Consider the following 16,699-nt stretch of genomic DNA (forward strand, 5'->3'; position numbering starts at 1 on the left):
ATGGATTGCAAAACATCTAAAAATGCAATGTTTTTTAAAAGCGATGTTGAAGGGACCGAAAGGAAGATCATTTCTGTGCATTCTGAGGCAGGGAAAGCAATGGAAGCAGAATCATATTCCATAAGAAGGCATAAGGTATGGTTTGAAGATCATCTAATTTTAGTTACATTTTTCAAAACAAATTAAATAAATACAGTACTCGTTGTTGTAACAACAAAGCAAGTCTCGGTTATCTCGCCATTACTGCGTGCAGCTGCGTGAATTGCTGCGGTGTTAGAAGGACTTTCCGGTGAGTGGCCTTTGTGTCAGCCTCGTTCGAAGGGAATGACAACCTGCCAACGAGGACTGGGCGAGATCTTTCTTCAATCACCTTGAGAAAAAGACAATATCAAGGGAGCATTTATCAAATAATCTTCTCGAACGTGGTTCGTATCTAGGCATATATATTATCTAATTGCGACCATTGAAGCAAGCAAGAGCTTACAAAAGGAGCAGTATCACTGAGTTGATAAAAGTAAAAACAATTTTTTCTGTAGAGAACGACAAAAATTGCAGTTTTTTCAGTCTCTGTGATTTATGAATTTATGCAATATATGAAATAAAATGAGGTTTTTTAAACATTCATGAAATGTATAATGTTGGGCTGGTGTTTGTTGAATTGAGAGTAATGTGAAATTTTGAGAAAAAAATGCACAAAAACGTAATGTGGGTAAAAATAGCGGATTTAGTTTTCCTCAGCAATTACGGCACCACGATTGAAGTTTCTAATTACTGATGCGAATAAATAAATATTCCAAAATTAACGTTACAGAACTCAATATAATGAAGAAATCAAGGCAACTTTTAGTTAATTTCTTGTTTATTAATTATTTTCAGTAAATTATTTCACTTAAGCTTTGTTTGCCTACCTTGGAATACTCCGGCGAATAGAACTGCTTGCACGATGACGCAATCGCTGCTCCAGGAAGCTCCTTGGTGATCACACTTTGGATACTCTTTTGCAACTTTAACAAAGAGTGAATTTATTGCATTGCTATATCTTAATTGTTTAGATCTCAAATTTAAACTTACGGGCTAGAAACTGTTAAAATTTTGAACTGTCTTTTACAGGACCCTCTCCTAATTTACCCAGTCCTTCATCTACTTAAAAACTTATTCTTAACTTCGTCAACAGAAACAAACAAACAGTGACAGACACCTGGGGCGGCGAGTGTCTGCCCCCCCCCCCTCAATATTTTGGAAGACAATGGTATTTTTTTAAAACAATGGTAAAATGTGACGTCATCTTATCAAAACAATAGGCTTGCCCCCAATATTTGACCAAGTGTCCGCCCATGTAAACAAACAAGTTAAAGATACCTCTTCCTTCTGTCTTTTAAATGCCATCAGCAAGTTCTTCGTTTCGATAAACTGGTTCATAGGTGCAGCTTTGCCTGTTGCCAGTTCACTTCCTAAATGAAGAGGTCAAAAAAACTTTTTACAAACCCATAATCGCAAAAAAATTTTCTTTGTGTCTTCAGTTTCACTCTCATTTTCAATAAAATGATAAGGAGAAGGACTCAACTAGAAATGCAAAGATACGTTGCACCTTAAAAATCATTAAATTGCAACTGATTTTAGTTTTTAACAAAGGTTAGCTTTAGTTTTTAACAAACATTTTACAACATACTAAAAACTTTTTTGCCTAGCACTCCTCAGAGTATAAAACGTCAGAATAAGGGTGAAAGCACAGGATGGATAATATATACCAGTTACAGGAAGGAGGGAGGAAGTAGAGATATGGTGTTAAGAGAAAAAGGGTTTTAGGGGCTAGGGCCCGTTACTCCTATCGCTCCCGGCGCTAATGACTATAGCGCAAAGAAACCTTATCAAAGCGGCAACGTTACTCACCCGGCTTTCTTTTTGTAATATCTACCACCTTAGGGCAAACGCTCAAAGCTTGGAGATTCTAAAAAAATATAAAGCAACAATTTACAAACCGAAAGAGACTGTAAATATTTGTAGGTTGTACAGATATGTATACCCAAGCATAATACTTCATAGGTCTGCTAACGAAAATCTCGACTAGCTTTTCTAGAACTGCAAGAAACTCTTCAACTTTGATCGTGTGGCGATAACGATTATTCAGATGAACTCAACAAAAACATACATGAACTGACACTAAACGTTATTCATATATAGACCATGCAGCATGCAGATTAGCCTCAAGATCATTACGGAAAAGAGTGACCAAGACTTCCAGAATTTCTTGCTTTTGGCAAAATAACGACAAAGACAATTTTGAAATATCTATATGTGTGCAAAAGATTCATTTGACTCTATTGCAAACTGGCTGAGATATGGCCAGTGAAAGACCCCTGGATTTTTGCATGGGTCATAAAATAACAATCTAAGATAAAAAAAAAAAAACACATATTTCAATATGAAATTTTACGTGATTCCAGGTACTATAAATTTTGCTTTCTTTCTAAATAGCGCTAAACAGGAAAAATCTATTCATAATTCAAAAACTAGGAAACTTACATTAAGGAGAGTCGTAGTGTCTTTTGTTACTGTTTTGAATGTCGCAGGCGTTTTGCTGGAGTCTGAGTCCTCTGCTCCACGAGATTCATCACAAGCAGGGGGTGAGTAAATCTTTGGGAGGGCAGCCAACTCATCCTGTCCAAGGCAACGTAAAGAAGTTGAGATACTACGCCAGCCGATGCAACGAATTGTCATGTCAGTAGACATGCAAACAAACAAAGTAGCTTTCTTACAAGAATGCTGCATGAAAAATAATAAAACCAACGCCAAAAACCAAAGACACCCCTTAAATATTTTATAATATGAAAAAATGGGAAAACGCTATTTGCAAAAAAGATTTTTCATCTGCTTTATGTGTGCTAGGAGTATTAGAAACGTAAGTAAAATATGGCTTTAAAAAAGAAAGGATTAAAGCTATTCGTCTGACACTCGTCAGAATATAAAACGTCAGAATAAAGATGGAGAACTCTACACTAAGAAAATAAATATACCCAGTTGTGGATCGAAATAGACTGATGTTTCTGATTGGCCTAAATTTTTGCTTTTTTCAAAGACTTTTTTCAAATTCTGTACCATGAAAAAATTATTTGCAAATATGTGAATAAAAAAATAGATATTCACTTGCTTGTATAAAATATTAAACAAGTGACGTCACATGTCAAATGTACTTGCATACCTTTAGCTTATTTGCTTTCAAACGGATGTTTTCTGCACGAACCTGGCTTAGTGCACTCTTCAACGATTCAAGCTACGAAATAGCAAAAATAATTATAAAACCCACTGGCCAGATTCTGCTCCATTTACACTCTAATAACTTTGTGAACAGACAGATAATTCTATGTATGTTAAGCATGACAAATATTCAGATTTGTAAAACTGGGTGCTGGTCCTTTTGGTAGTCTTGAGCAGCACGATAGTATTACGTTTTATAGTAAAGGTAGAAAGAATAGGCGACACGTTCCACCAAATGGGAGGAGTACTTATCGTAATCTTACCTGTGCAAGAATAACCGGAGAATCTTTGATGATCACTTGAACAGAACCTTTTCCCATTCCTCCGGATTTTGTTGGCGAGCCTACAATAAAAAATGGCTTTGGAAGGTCAGAAAATCAACCTTTGGGAGGTAAGAAAATGCCAATGGCTTTGAAGGTAAGAAAATTGTCTATTGCACTGATGACACCCCGTATGCCATGATGAAATAATAGTTACCATTAAATTGCTTGTTGTTTGTTCTCAACGCGTTGCGGTGTACCTTGTTTTCCACTATTTTAGCGACATTTCTATTAGAGTCCGTCGAGAATTTTGTTACCGTGACCATTCTTTTATTTACATTACACAAGAAAATTAATATTTGTAATAAAAGTAGAACCCCTTTCGTAGAAATCTGCAGAGATGGATAACTCCGGTAAAATGATGGTCCCAAGGTGGGAGACAGCAGCTTTTTCAGTGGTCTCCCGCATATGATCTGTGGTCTCCGAAAAATAGAACTCTGGCGACAGGGGTGGACAATTCCAGTAAACATTTGGTCGCCCGGCGGTTACTCTGTGTAACGATAAGCGGTCTCCCGCAGATAAAACCGGTCATCCCGGGTGCGTGGGAAACCGAATTGTCCTTCCCTGAATTTGACCAACAAAAATTTCTAAAAGTATTGAAGAAACCAACTGAAGATGGGTAACATTCAAAATTCAAAGCCATTATGGAAAATGTGCATCGGATAGTGGAAAAAGTAAGAGTTACTATGAAAAACAATTGGCAGTCATTTGATGGTAGGCCAAATTGATCATCTTAAGAAGTAAAACATTAGTGTTTCGTCACTCACCAACTAGACTGGCAATTCCAGAGCCACCTTGAGCCTGTCTCGCAATATCAGTTAACAAGGTTTTCTTAGAATATGCATCCAGCCTTTTCTTGAGATCCTGGTTCTCCTTTTCAAGGCTAACAATGTCGGCTTGTAAACAATCTAATGTCTCTTCGTATTCTCTATAACAAAGTGAAAAGGGAATTACATTCTGTTCGCTAGAGAGATCCAAATTAAGTAACTATCGAGTTCATCTATTGAAAGAGCTTTAAGAAATTCCCCTACAAACAAATTTTTATCATTTTCTGTAATTATTTATAGTAATTTTCTGCTTTTCATCTTTTGTTATCTTTTTATATAATCTTTGTTAATTGTTGCCTGATAAATGATTTTTGCTTGTAATGGAATTTTCAAACTAAAGTTATTGAAAAAAATTAAGGAACTGAACATGAAAGAAACGGTAACTATTTATGATACCATTATATCTTTTTAGCATAAAAAACGGTTATAGATTGCAAAGTGGATGCAATCATCAATATGAGTCTTGGGAATCACCTTCACTTCCCCACTTTAACGTTCACATAACCGAAATTCAATAAACTTACTCGAGTGGGGAAAGGTATACAATCATATCAATACTACGTTGCGCGTGACGTTTGTCTCAAAACCACTCGAGTATGGGTTTTGTATGGGTCAAACAAATTTTCATTTTTGACAAGGCAGATCCCACTACTACCATGGCTGGAATTCGAGACAACAGGCAACGCCTTTACAGACCATAAAAACATACTGTCTGAAGATTTTGATTCTAGACACCAAGTATAGGAACGAAGCAAGCCTAATCCACACTCTTTACCACCATGCGCCGTGCTGTGCAATATAAAGCCATTTGAATATAAACCTCCACAACCATCCCGCAACAAAAACGAATTCTCTTACTTTGTTTTCTGAGCGTGTTCGTTGGAGGCATTATCATATTTCTTGTTCACAGCTTCAACCTTTGCATCCGCCTAAAAATCGTAATTGATAATCATGTTGCTTTAATTTTTTAATCAAACAACTGAATGCCAATTGTAACTAACTGAAAAGTCGATACATCCAAGTCGATTCAAAGTCCATTCAGATTGCAAGAGTGAAGGAAACAAATTCGAAATATAAACATCAAATTGACATATCATTGACAAACAGTAAGTACCCGCATATAAGAAATCGCTTTTTAAAACTGAGGCCTCAGAAAGTTTCTTTTAAACAGAAACTTTTCATCATCAAGGTTTAAGTTTCTTATAAATAGGTACTGTCAAGTCAAATCAAGTCACAATATAGGACAGTACCGTCCATGGATTTGTATTCAATGTTACTGGTAGTAGCGTATAATACATAATCTACAGTATAATTTATCATATCAGTAGAATACACACACTACAAGAAAATATAAAACACGACTGTTTACACTTAACAAATCTCGATTACACAACTTTGTGCAAATGCACTGTAGCTTAAAAGCAAAACAAAAGAGACTCACGTCGTTTGCAGCATTGTCTGCTCGCTTTTCCAGTAATCCGATGCGAATATTAGCAGCACTAAGTTCTTCTGCCTGTTGCCGATACGGAAAAAATGCAGGTAAAAGAAAAAATTGACTATGTTCAAGGAATGTGGTATTCTTAGCGCAGTATAAATGAACTCAACAGTTGAGATGTGCGATGTAACTATAAAATACCCCAATAAATCAAAGCTGACTTTAAAAAAAGAAATTTATTTGGTCGATGAGGCAAGAAGTCATTGAATTGACAAAGTCATCAATCTCGCATTGCCTCTATCGTAACAGAAATATTTTATGTATTAACTATCCGAATGATAATTGTAATTGATTAGAATCTGTGTTAATAAAAACACTATTACTTGTCTTTGTAATATATATATTGTTAATGCTTTGTTTGTTCTATTATTAAAATGTATGTGGATGTTCGTTGATTCAGGGCCATTTCGGCCTTTATATCTTTATTGTGAATAACATAAATAAAAAAATTTAAGGGGCTGGTCCATTACCAGAATCCTCGGACAGAGTCCTAGTTAACAGGGCATAGCTGTGACAATCTTCCGAACGAGAAAAAGTATGGTGATAAATTCAACACACAAGAAACTCGCCGAAACCTTAGATTTTTTGCATAAATCTTTTTGAAAAAGATAATTTAAAAAAAGCTAGATAACTTGAAGAAATTGGATTTTTCCCAGAAATTCAATAATTTACAAGATTTTATGAAAACAGCTTTTTATTGTAAAGATTCAGTCAATCATGTAAAACACTTCTGCCAACGCCTAGCCGACTAAAAATAATTGAAAAAGTCTAAAGCCGATCATCTTATTACATGAATATAATCACCCAGCTTTACGCCTTGTAACAAAAAAATTCAATCGCAGTTCACATACAGCCAAAATGCTATATACAATCGTATGCTACATATAAACCAGGCGAGTAAGTGGGGGGGGGGGGGGTTTGGGGGTATCGTCACCACCCATCGAGGGAATTTGCAAGACCTTTTTTTGGTCAATTTCGCTACGCTGATTACGAAATCAATGTTATACGGGGAAATTTGGTACCAGGAAGCCTCTATTTCATGTTCAAACCTCGTTTTCATCAAAGTTTGAATGTTGAACAAAAGTTTGTAAATGAATTGATGTTTATCAATTTCGATGGGCTGATTTCAAAATATTATACATGTCTTATATACTTTGCTGGAAATCATGACATATCTATATTACCATATGCATAAGGTTGTTTATTGAAAAGCTAATAGTTTAATTTGAATGATTTCACGTCCTTCCTCCATATAGTAATTAAAGATGAGGTTCTGAATCATAACAAAACCTGGAAGAAAATTGCTTTTCATACCTTTATTTCGCTTTGAGTAAGCCTTTTCGTTGACAAAAAGGAAACTTCTTATAAAGGTAGGCTTGATGTTATGACGTTATTCCCATTACTAAGAGTACTGAATTCGATCCTAAATTGGAGGGGGGGGGGAGTGTTTAACGGGTGCAGCACGTAAGGTGCAACAAGGTCACGAGCACAAAGCATTGGAATCACCTAGCAATCCCCTTTAACAAAAGCTGAATAAACAAAGGTTTAGCAAAAGAGCAGAAGAGCAGAATTTGAAACTATACGCACTTTCAGCTTCATAGCCATCCTTATTTCAAGCATTTCTTGTTCCTTTGCTTCAATTTTCTCTTCCAACTTTGTGGTAATTGACAGCTCCTCTTTAAAAGCTTTCGCGCGTATCAAATAAGGTTGTTCTGGCTGCAAAAACATTTTAAGAAATATTACACAATTGAAGTTGAACAACTGAACTTTTATCTGTTGAAAAATGACATCTTTTCAGAGCCATTATAAAAACTGACTTTTGTGACTTTGAAAGTTAAAAGAAGAAGACCTATTTTCAACATAATTTGATCAAATTCACGACCTGAAAGAAGTATTTGGATAAAAAACAAAAAACTTGCCATCTTTGAAGGAGGTTCTGCATCATACTCTCCTTCTTGAAGCTTGATCGACACACCAGACAAGCACAGAAGAATCTTTTTGAAGCCTTCACTAGAAAAACAAACAAAAAATAGTTAAAATGTGAAGCCACATGCATCAAATAGAATAGCAAAAAATTTACTTTAAGAGTGTTTGAGTTTTGACAGCCTGGTCCAAAAGAGCACAGAAAATACCTCCAATAGGACAACTTAATGAATTTGATGCAAATTGGCTGACATACAGCAAGTACAAGAAAGATTTGTTTTGAATTTCGCAAACGGATTACTGTTGTTTCGGTCAGGGTCTTAGAATTTAGAACCACACCAAAATCAAAGACTTGGTCGGAAAAGTGCCTGTGCTCATGTGGTCATATCTCACACTATTCGCAAGACATTTAACTGATTTTTCACATTCAAAGGCATATCATAGTATTCTATTAGATTGTGTGATCAAAACTCAAAAATTCTAGAAATAGGTTTTATGACGTCATCATCTGGCCACTCGATACTACAAAAGGGAAGAAAATGTCAGCATCCAGTGCATGATATTGCTCTACTTAAAGCTGAATGGACTCGTAATCTTAAAATAATAGAGTTAGGGCAACAACCAAGTAAAACTTGAAGAAATTAATATGTTCAGCTTTTAAAAAATAGATGATAGAGTATTTCATATGATAGAGTAAATGATAGGGTATTTCGAGAAATGTTGCAAGGAGTAAAAACGTATAGAAAGTTGTTCATACGAAGCTTTGCCAGTGTTTCCTACAACAATATGTAGAGATAGATGCTGAACAAAATGAGGCTGTTGATCGCGTTTACATTGATTGCTGTTCAAAATGGTCCAGTCGACTGAAGAAAGCTTTTGTCTGTTATATGTCTGTTTTAATATTTTAGTTTTTATTGATTTTAACCTTGCATAGTATTATTCAAAACGGACACTAAATTTGGTATGTATAGATAACAGAAGTTAGAAGAAGTTCTAAAAAGTTGGAAAAAGTTGAAAAACGTTAGAATAAATGGAAAAACGTTGGAAGGGGCTGAAAAAAGTTGGAAGACGTTGAAAATAGATGGAAGAAACTGAAAAATGTTGGAAGAAGTTAAAAAAAGGTGGAAGAAGTGGTAAAAGGTGAAAAAGTTGGAAGAAGTTTAAAAAAGTGGAAAAACTTTGGAAGAGGCTGAAAGAAGTTGAAAAAAGTTGGAAGAAGTTGAACAAGTTGGAAGGAGTTGAAAAAAGTTTGAAGAAGTTAAAAAAATTGGAAAAAAATTGGAAAAAGTTGGAAGAAGTTGAAAAAACTGGAATAAAATTTAATGACGTTTAAAACAAGGAGTTAAAATAATTAGGTGAAAGTTAATAGAATTTGGAAGAAGTTGGTAGAATTTGGAAGAAGTTGGAAGAAGCTGATTGAAGTTGACAGAAATAAATGTGATGAAGTTGAAAGTAGTGTTAAAAATCAGCTGATCACTTGAGGAGATGCAAATGTAACAAACCTGATACAATCTATTGGCTCACAATCGTCTTTTTCATACACAAGCATCACGCAGTCCCAGGCAGATTCCTCTAGCTGGCCACTCAACAGCACTTCACCCTCTAGTACGTTTCACAAGAAAACAATACAGCGTGAAAATAATTGACAGATAAATATAGGTCAATGCTCGTGATATGTTGAGAGCTCTGAGTTTGGGCTTCATAAGTTTGGGATCAGAAAGGTGTTTCTTTGTATTGATAAGCTAAATGTACCGTAAGTCCCCGAATAAGCACCTGGGGGCTTATTTTGCAAAAATATTTTCACGTGGGGGATTATGCCTTAGGTGGGGGCCTATATAAAGACTTACGGTAACTCTGTCATTTCTCCAATGGAAATGGAAAATGTAACGGTCGCAACTTATAAAACAAATCTGTATATGGCACAAATTACAGGCTTAAATCTCAGAATTCAAGATTCTGAGAAGGCAAAAGCCATGTTAAAAATAAAGCAACTGAAAATAGATTCTTCGTTTTCGAGAAGACTACATATGAGAGCATAATGGAGAAAAAGAAAAATTGCCTAGTATTTCAAGGATCAAGCTTCAAGAAAAGTCTCTGAGAGTCAGATTTTCACACAATATAACCTTAAAAACCTCTAGTACGTACCAGCCAACGAACTCGCCTTGTACGAAGAAACATTTGCAAGCTCTTGAACCATTTTGACAAGGTTCGTTTGCTCCGTGACAACACTATCGATCTGACCCATAACCTTAAAAAATAAACGGAATTTCTTGTTTGATGAACATCCTTTATAGGAGGGGTTGATTACAAAAAATCTAAGGGTGGAGGCAACTTGTAATATGGGGCATAAAATTTGTTCAAAAATGAAATTCCTGCTCAAAGTTTTGAAAAAATGGCGGCACCGATCAAGTTTCAGTTGAAGAGGTGGCAACTGCCAATACAGGCTGAATTGAGATTAACAAGAACATTTTTTTGGAAACCTGTATAAATTACTAAATTAAAAATGACTAAATGCCTTGAATTTCAATTAGAATTTCATTTCTATTAGAAAGCAAAAAGTTTTGTCAGCAAATGGAGTTCTCTTAACCATCATCGTTAGTTGATAACGAGGCAATGATATCAACCAACCTCTTTTGGATATTCAATCACACTGGTACCATTAGGAGGCATTCTTCTCTTTATCTAAAACCCAAAAACAAGCATAGATGTAAATAATCTTTGACATGGAACTACAACAATCCACCACAGTGTTTCTAAAAGGTTTCTTTCTATAGAAAACTCACTCCAATAACAGTTTTCTTACGAATTGACAACTTGCAGGATATCGTTGAAGCCTGACAAATTCCAAACTGCACAAAGGAAAACAGATTGCCAGTCACTACAGATTCAGTTCATTATCGTAAAACACCTTTTAGAAAGAGCCTAAAGAAAGAATCTTTGACCCTGTTGCTCCTAAATTCAGATTTAAGACAGGACCAACACATAAAATGTAGCTCCTTCCTTGTAGGGATTTAACCAAGTTGAAAATATTTAGTTTATTTTGTAAAACATTCCGCAAAATGTAAAAAACCTATCCCTGTCAACAGCAAAGAATTTTGTATGAATAGGCGTGAGTAAAGAGATTTAAGCTGCATGTCTCATTCTGTAAAAGTATGTCAAACTGTAAGTGAGTGTAAGTTTTCCAACATGGCCTAGGCAATTTGCAGGTTTTCGAATTGCTCCGCCAACGAGGCATTCACTACATATACGGTAAATACTTAATTTAACGCCCATGCTCTTTTCAACGTCCTTTGATTATTACAGCCAAGAGAAATGAACTCAGTCAGAAGCATTGGGCTTTGGGTTTATGGCGTTCATTAATAAAAATATACGATCTATTAGTTCCGGGGGTAAAACAGCGGATTAGGTCAAGATATGTTTGACGAAAAAGGTAAAAAACCTTAAAGTGAGGACCTTCATGGTGTTAAAGACATATCAAATTTATCTTGTTAAACTCTTCACTCTAATCGAATTATCTGTTCTTCACAGCAAGGCCCGGATTAAAATATATTATTTAGCGAACAAGGTGAACTTTACTGGTAGGCCCAAAATTATAATAGAAGAACATTTCGATAATCAACAAATACCTTTTTACATAGCTGTTTTACTTCCATGTTTCTCAATTCAATTGACGCAAGAAAGTTGATGAATTTGCTTCCTTCGTCACAGGTCTATTAAAAAAATCGAGTGAAGCGTGAATGAACAAGAAAAGTGAAATAATGGAATATACCTTTAATCTACTGGGTTATCATAAACAGAACTGACTATAGTAAATCAAATATGATATTTAATGGAGAGAGAATAGGTATGAAATTTATTGTATAAGGAGCAGGGGCCGGGAAGGGTTAGGGGGGCTTTGGCTTCTGCGATAATTTACAAAATGTACTTAAAGTCATACCAAAAATCGCCCTGCTCTTGGTTTTTAGCATGTTTAGCCCCCCTTCCTAAACGTTTTAACCCCCCCTCCCAAACATTTTAGCCCCCTCAATATGCCTTGTCCGCGGTAAGGAGATTCGTCGGAACACCTACTTTTGTTTCCAAACAAATTGATCACAGCATAATGAATACAATTTGATATTTACTGAAACGTGAAGTACATTGTATACAAAAAATATTTTTTCTTTAATTTACTTAGAGTAAGTAAGTCTTGAAGCTTACATTAAAGCTTATTCGAATAAAATCTATAAAAAATAAAGTATAAAAACGTAAAGAAAATCCAGGTAACTGCAGTATCGATTTCATCGAAAAATACGTAAAAATGAAGTATATAATTCAAAGAATACCGCTGCAAGTGACCGCAGTCTCTGGGTGTCGATCGATAAGCATTCAGCACCACTGCTAATGATTCTAATTGCGTCATTGAGAAATTCGGTTTGGGAGACCTCAAAGTTCCCGAGATGGAGAGAATACAGTGCCTAAAATGTAAGCGTTTTCAATGATTCTCACGGCTTAAATCCAATTTCGTACAGTCGCAGACTCCATAAGAACGCTTTGCTTCATATGGTAAAGCTAAATCAAGCTACAGCCTCCTTATAACATGAAAATAATCCATAGGGTGGAGATAATTGTAAAGGTAACACCTGTAGTTTGGGCGTATTGCATATAAGGTATTTTTGTAAATAGCTCGTCTCAGTTAGTTACCCATACTTCTAAGCTATCAGTTACCCTTTATAAAGATTCTTCATTATAACTATAATCAGAAAATTGAAGTTTATTGACAACGAAACGAAAACAAAACAGCATTTAAATGGAAATGATGACATCTGGAGACACCTTGAACTTTGAAAATTCTTTGAGTTCAAAGGCAAAAATAGCTTTCTTTGGACAGCAATTTTCTAATCAAGCTAACAATTTTGATGCAGTTTAAAATTTGATGCTTTTAAACTATCCTAAAACAACCTAATCAGCCAAGACAGAAATGGTTAACACCAACTTGCGACAAAACCAGTCCCATTTATGTTATTTGTGTGACAAAATTGTTTCATAAATTTCGATCCATAACTGGGTATATATTTTCTTTCTTGATCTTTTCGACCCTTATTCCGACGTTTTATACTCCGAAGAGTGTCAGAAGAAAAGCTTAAGTTACGTTATAAAATGTTTGCTTTTTCAAGACAATTTTCAAACATTTTACCTCCAAAATTTGTCCAAAAATGGAAAAGATAAATGGTTTTAAAATCGAATTGAATTTAACACGGGGACAATACTCATTTTGAATTCTTCCGTCACAATATTTTGGCTGTAAAGCGGCCAGCAATTAGATAAAAGACCCCATAAATACTCCTTTGAATATTCCAATAAACATTTGACAGTTACCGTGAAGTGCTTGACAGCTTTCTCAAGGGGCTCCAACGACACAGTGTCGTCCAGCTATGATAAAAAAACACGAATTTATCAAATAAAATGAATCTCTAACAAATACCGAAATAGTTACCGTCAAAGAAGAGCCAAAGTTATAAAATCACAAAAAAATTTCACAATCTGTTTAATTTTGACCACATATCCTAAAAGTATACCATGAAATATGCATTGATTTTGCGGTTTAAGCTTCAAATGTAATTGCTTAACGCTAAACATGAAATTCTCAACATGTATCCTTTCGATTTATCACCGGAGCAAATATATTCCCTACTCTTTCCTAGCACTTGGATGCCTTTATATGCCTATATGCTATTTTTCTTTTCAAGAATTTGGAACTATCTCAGAATTTCAATATGGGTCGTGAAAAAAGGAACAGTATTTTAAAAGACGTATAGAATTGTTAGTGCCAAGAGTTGTCACAGAACAGTTGAGCTCAACTGAATATAAGAGAGTTGCAAAGACAACAGTAGACAACGTGAAATTTAAATAAGGACTAGGCTGTATCACCTCGTCCTTGGTAAGGAGATTTAAGTAATGATCAATATATTTCTCATCAGCCGCCAATTCCGGATACTGTGCTGCGATTCTTGTAAAAACAGAGACATCGCAGGATCCTGCCGCCCTATAAGGAGTAATGTGAGTATACATACATAATAATGTTCACAAAAAGCATGACAGGTAAAAAGAGAAAGTGTGACATATCAATTACTTGATCGGTATATAAGATTTATGAGGATCAGGTCTAGAGCATAAGGAGAGAAGGTCGTGTCAGAGAAGTGCTCGTTTTCTGGGGTTGACGAGAAGCAGGCCAAGGGAGAGAGGGTATTTGTCAGTTTATGTTCCCTTTATATGGTTTTTTAGATTCCAAAAAAATACACTACAAAAACGATACCCCGGGGAGCATTAACTCTGTATAAACCAGGGCCATAAGATAGAGGGTTAAAATACACGTTTTTAATTACAAATACTTAAAGATATAATAGGGGTCTATAAGAAGGAAGTAGGTTGGTCTATAAGAAGTAAAATTTAATCGAAGCCTTCAGTTTCATTCTTCTAGGGTCATTAAAAGAATGGCGGAACAGCAAGAAATGTTCCGTATCCTCTATGCCATCGTTTGTTCGACATGATGGGTTTATTGTATCTTTGAAATTATGCTTGAATTTTTGGAATTTAGTTTGCTTAGTCCCAATTTGTGAATTGCCCGTCATTTTTGAGCCTAATTTCTTCTTAAAAATGCTAAAGGAAAGAGATTCTCTCATGTCGGGATCACGTTTGTTCCATTCAAGCAAGGCGTTGGGTAAAAACTAGACTTAATATTTTCAGTTCTTGCCTTTATTTGCCCTACTACAGGTTGGTTTCTAAGGAAATAACTAGGCTCATTAAGTACTGGAATAGGATTCTATGTGTACCCAGGAGCCATGTTAATGTCACAGTGACGTCACAATTTTTTTCGGCTCTCAAAAAGTAAAAATTCATATCTTTTTCAATTTATGGCATTAAGAAAATCCAAATGTGCCAAACAACTTTCCATCCACTTGGCAACAAGGGTCTCTGGTCGGAATTGGATTGTCACCTCTCCTTTGTGCCAAAATGTGCCAAAAGTTCCGAGAGCCCAAAATTCTTGGTTTTTTGTGAATAACTTTTTTCACAGACGCGGTACCCCCCAACATACCCATATAAATCGAAAGTACTCGTCAAGGCGCATCGATTGATGGTATGCTTGTTCCAAAAAAAGTTGAAGATAATGTGCCATTTTGGCACAAAGTTTGAAAATGTGCCAATTTCAGACGTTTTGGCATATATCTCTGCCCAGGTATGTGGTACCTCAGCTTGCAATGGCTCATATAAAAGGGCGTCGCCAGGCGGTCAGTTTGATGCATTTGGTTTTGGATTTGGGCGTGGCTGTGACGTCATAGCTACGTCACAATGGCGAATTTAGGCCCATTTTCAAAAATTCGTTTCTCTTTCGTCAAAGAAATGTTAGTGTGGGTAATATGTGGAAAAGATCGGTAAATTAGCGTTCTTTTATGGTGCGTTGAGTATTTTGCAGTACCTATCACAGTTTTCCCAGAATTGGCACATTTGTAATGGCCGGTATTTGAAAAACGTTTAGGCCCATAACTTCCGTCATACATGAGGTACCTCGAATGTTATTGCAGCAAACGAAAGATCTCGTCAATACGAATCGATTGGTGGTATTGGTTTTGGGGTATCACCTAGTAATGACGTCACTATGACCGGTTGAAATTTTGGCACTTTTCAGTACTGTGTCCTACATAGCCGCTATACAGTTCCTATACAGTATACAGTATAGACTCTATTTCCTATAGGCTTTTCCTATACATTTAGGCCCATTTGCTGGTTTGTTTACTTTAGCCTATTGTTTGGGCAAATAGCAGGTATTTTTAGGGTTCGAAACAAATGGAAGTAAACTTCGATCCTTTTGCCTACTATTTGGAGTAAGAGGGTACATTTCCTAAAGGGTTTTCCTATACATTTAGGCCCATTTGTTTACATTAGGCCCATTTTACAGGCAGATAGCAGCTTCTTCAAGGGTTCTCATTGCAACGCTGTATTTATAGATCCTACTTCCTGGATGGAGTAGGGGTACACATTGGTTGTTGGAGGGGTGAATTAGGGGTAGGGGTGGGGAGAGGGGCTAATAGGGAGGGGGGAGAGGACTTTTTTGGAATATAATAAAAACTCTCTGATAAACCGTTTTGAGGTAGGGTCCACTTCTCTTGTGACAGCACAAAGACAGTTGCGGGTTCACACCACTCCCCCCTCCCCCCACCCCTTTTTTATTCCCCTGGGGATGTTCCACTGAGGAGATTAGAGTGGTGTGTTCCATGTATGATTTTATAAAAAAGAATAAGACGTCTACTCCATCTTCTAGCACTTAGCAACTCCCATCCAAGTTCGTTATATAGCCTTTCTCTAGCCGTCCTCTCCAAGTTCCTGATACTGCTAGATTAGCTGAATACTGCACAGATTCAAGTTTTTCCATCAAATGATTTTCAGAACAGGCATCTCTTTGAGGTATATGGTAAATTACATCGCCGTTGTCTAGATGGGGTCTTACGTATAATTCAAACAAATTATTCAACGCACTTCTAGATAAATATTTTGACAAAAACTTCAACATGCCGATCGCTTTTCTAGAATTAGCTATAGCCGTTTGTATGTGAGCTGAGAAAGAAAGTTTAGAATCAAGTATTATACCTAATTGTTTATGCTGTACAACTTTGGTTACAGGCGTTTATTTCAGAGGATCACAGGATGGTCATTTTTCTTACATTTCCTTGAAAATATTAATTCGACAGCTTGTTTTCGGGGATCCGGATTGAATGTCACTCTTCAATTGTGTGCCCATGATGTTATAAGATCCAAGTCATGGTTTAAGTCACTAGCAGCTACTTTGGGATCTTGTGCGATCGCAAAAAGTGATATATCATCCGCAAAAAGTTTCACCCTGCACT

General features: G+C 36.0%; 1 protein-coding gene across 2 annotated transcripts in view; it reads right to left on the reverse strand.

Annotated features, from left to right (window-relative positions):
* Nucleotides 1-121: 121 nt before the first annotated feature.
* Nucleotides 122-16,699, reverse strand: part of LOC135696092 (dynactin subunit 1) — a 30,170-nt gene continuing 13,592 nt past the window's right edge. Inside the window, exons 17-35 of one of the 2 annotated variants that reach the window (XM_089112550.1) lie at nt 13,728-13,842; nt 13,176-13,229; nt 12,143-12,274; nt 11,447-11,530; nt 10,449-10,502; nt 9,966-10,068; nt 9,323-9,422; nt 7,817-7,907; nt 7,485-7,613; nt 5,844-5,915; nt 5,261-5,331; nt 4,343-4,503; nt 3,519-3,598; nt 3,200-3,271; nt 2,524-2,658; nt 1,891-1,948; nt 1,360-1,451; nt 909-1,004; nt 122-370 (exon numbers count right to left, since the gene is read on the reverse strand). In XM_089112550.1, coding sequence (XP_088968676.1) covers nt 230-370; nt 909-1,004; nt 1,360-1,451; nt 1,891-1,948; nt 2,524-2,658; nt 3,200-3,271; nt 3,519-3,598; nt 4,343-4,503; nt 5,261-5,331; nt 5,844-5,915; nt 7,485-7,613; nt 7,817-7,907; nt 9,323-9,422; nt 9,966-10,068; nt 10,449-10,502; nt 11,447-11,530; nt 12,143-12,274; nt 13,176-13,229; nt 13,728-13,842 — 1,840 coding nt within the window. In that variant the 3' untranslated portion in view covers nt 122-229. Of the gene's footprint in view, nt 371-908; nt 1,005-1,359; nt 1,452-1,890; nt 1,949-2,523; nt 2,659-3,199; nt 3,272-3,518; nt 3,599-4,342; nt 4,504-5,260; nt 5,332-5,843; nt 5,916-7,484; nt 7,614-7,812; nt 7,908-9,322; nt 9,423-9,965; nt 10,069-10,448; nt 10,503-11,446; nt 11,531-12,142; nt 12,275-13,175; nt 13,230-13,727; nt 13,843-16,699 lie in introns of both variants that reach the window. The other variant, XM_089112551.1, reaches the window with a different exon arrangement.

Source organism: Rhopilema esculentum, chromosome 14, assembly GCF_057945365.1.
Source record: "Rhopilema esculentum isolate cy_ngs chromosome 14, ASM5794536v1, whole genome shotgun sequence".
In the NCBI taxonomy this organism is placed as follows: domain Eukaryota; kingdom Metazoa; phylum Cnidaria; class Scyphozoa; order Rhizostomeae; family Rhizostomatidae; genus Rhopilema; species Rhopilema esculentum.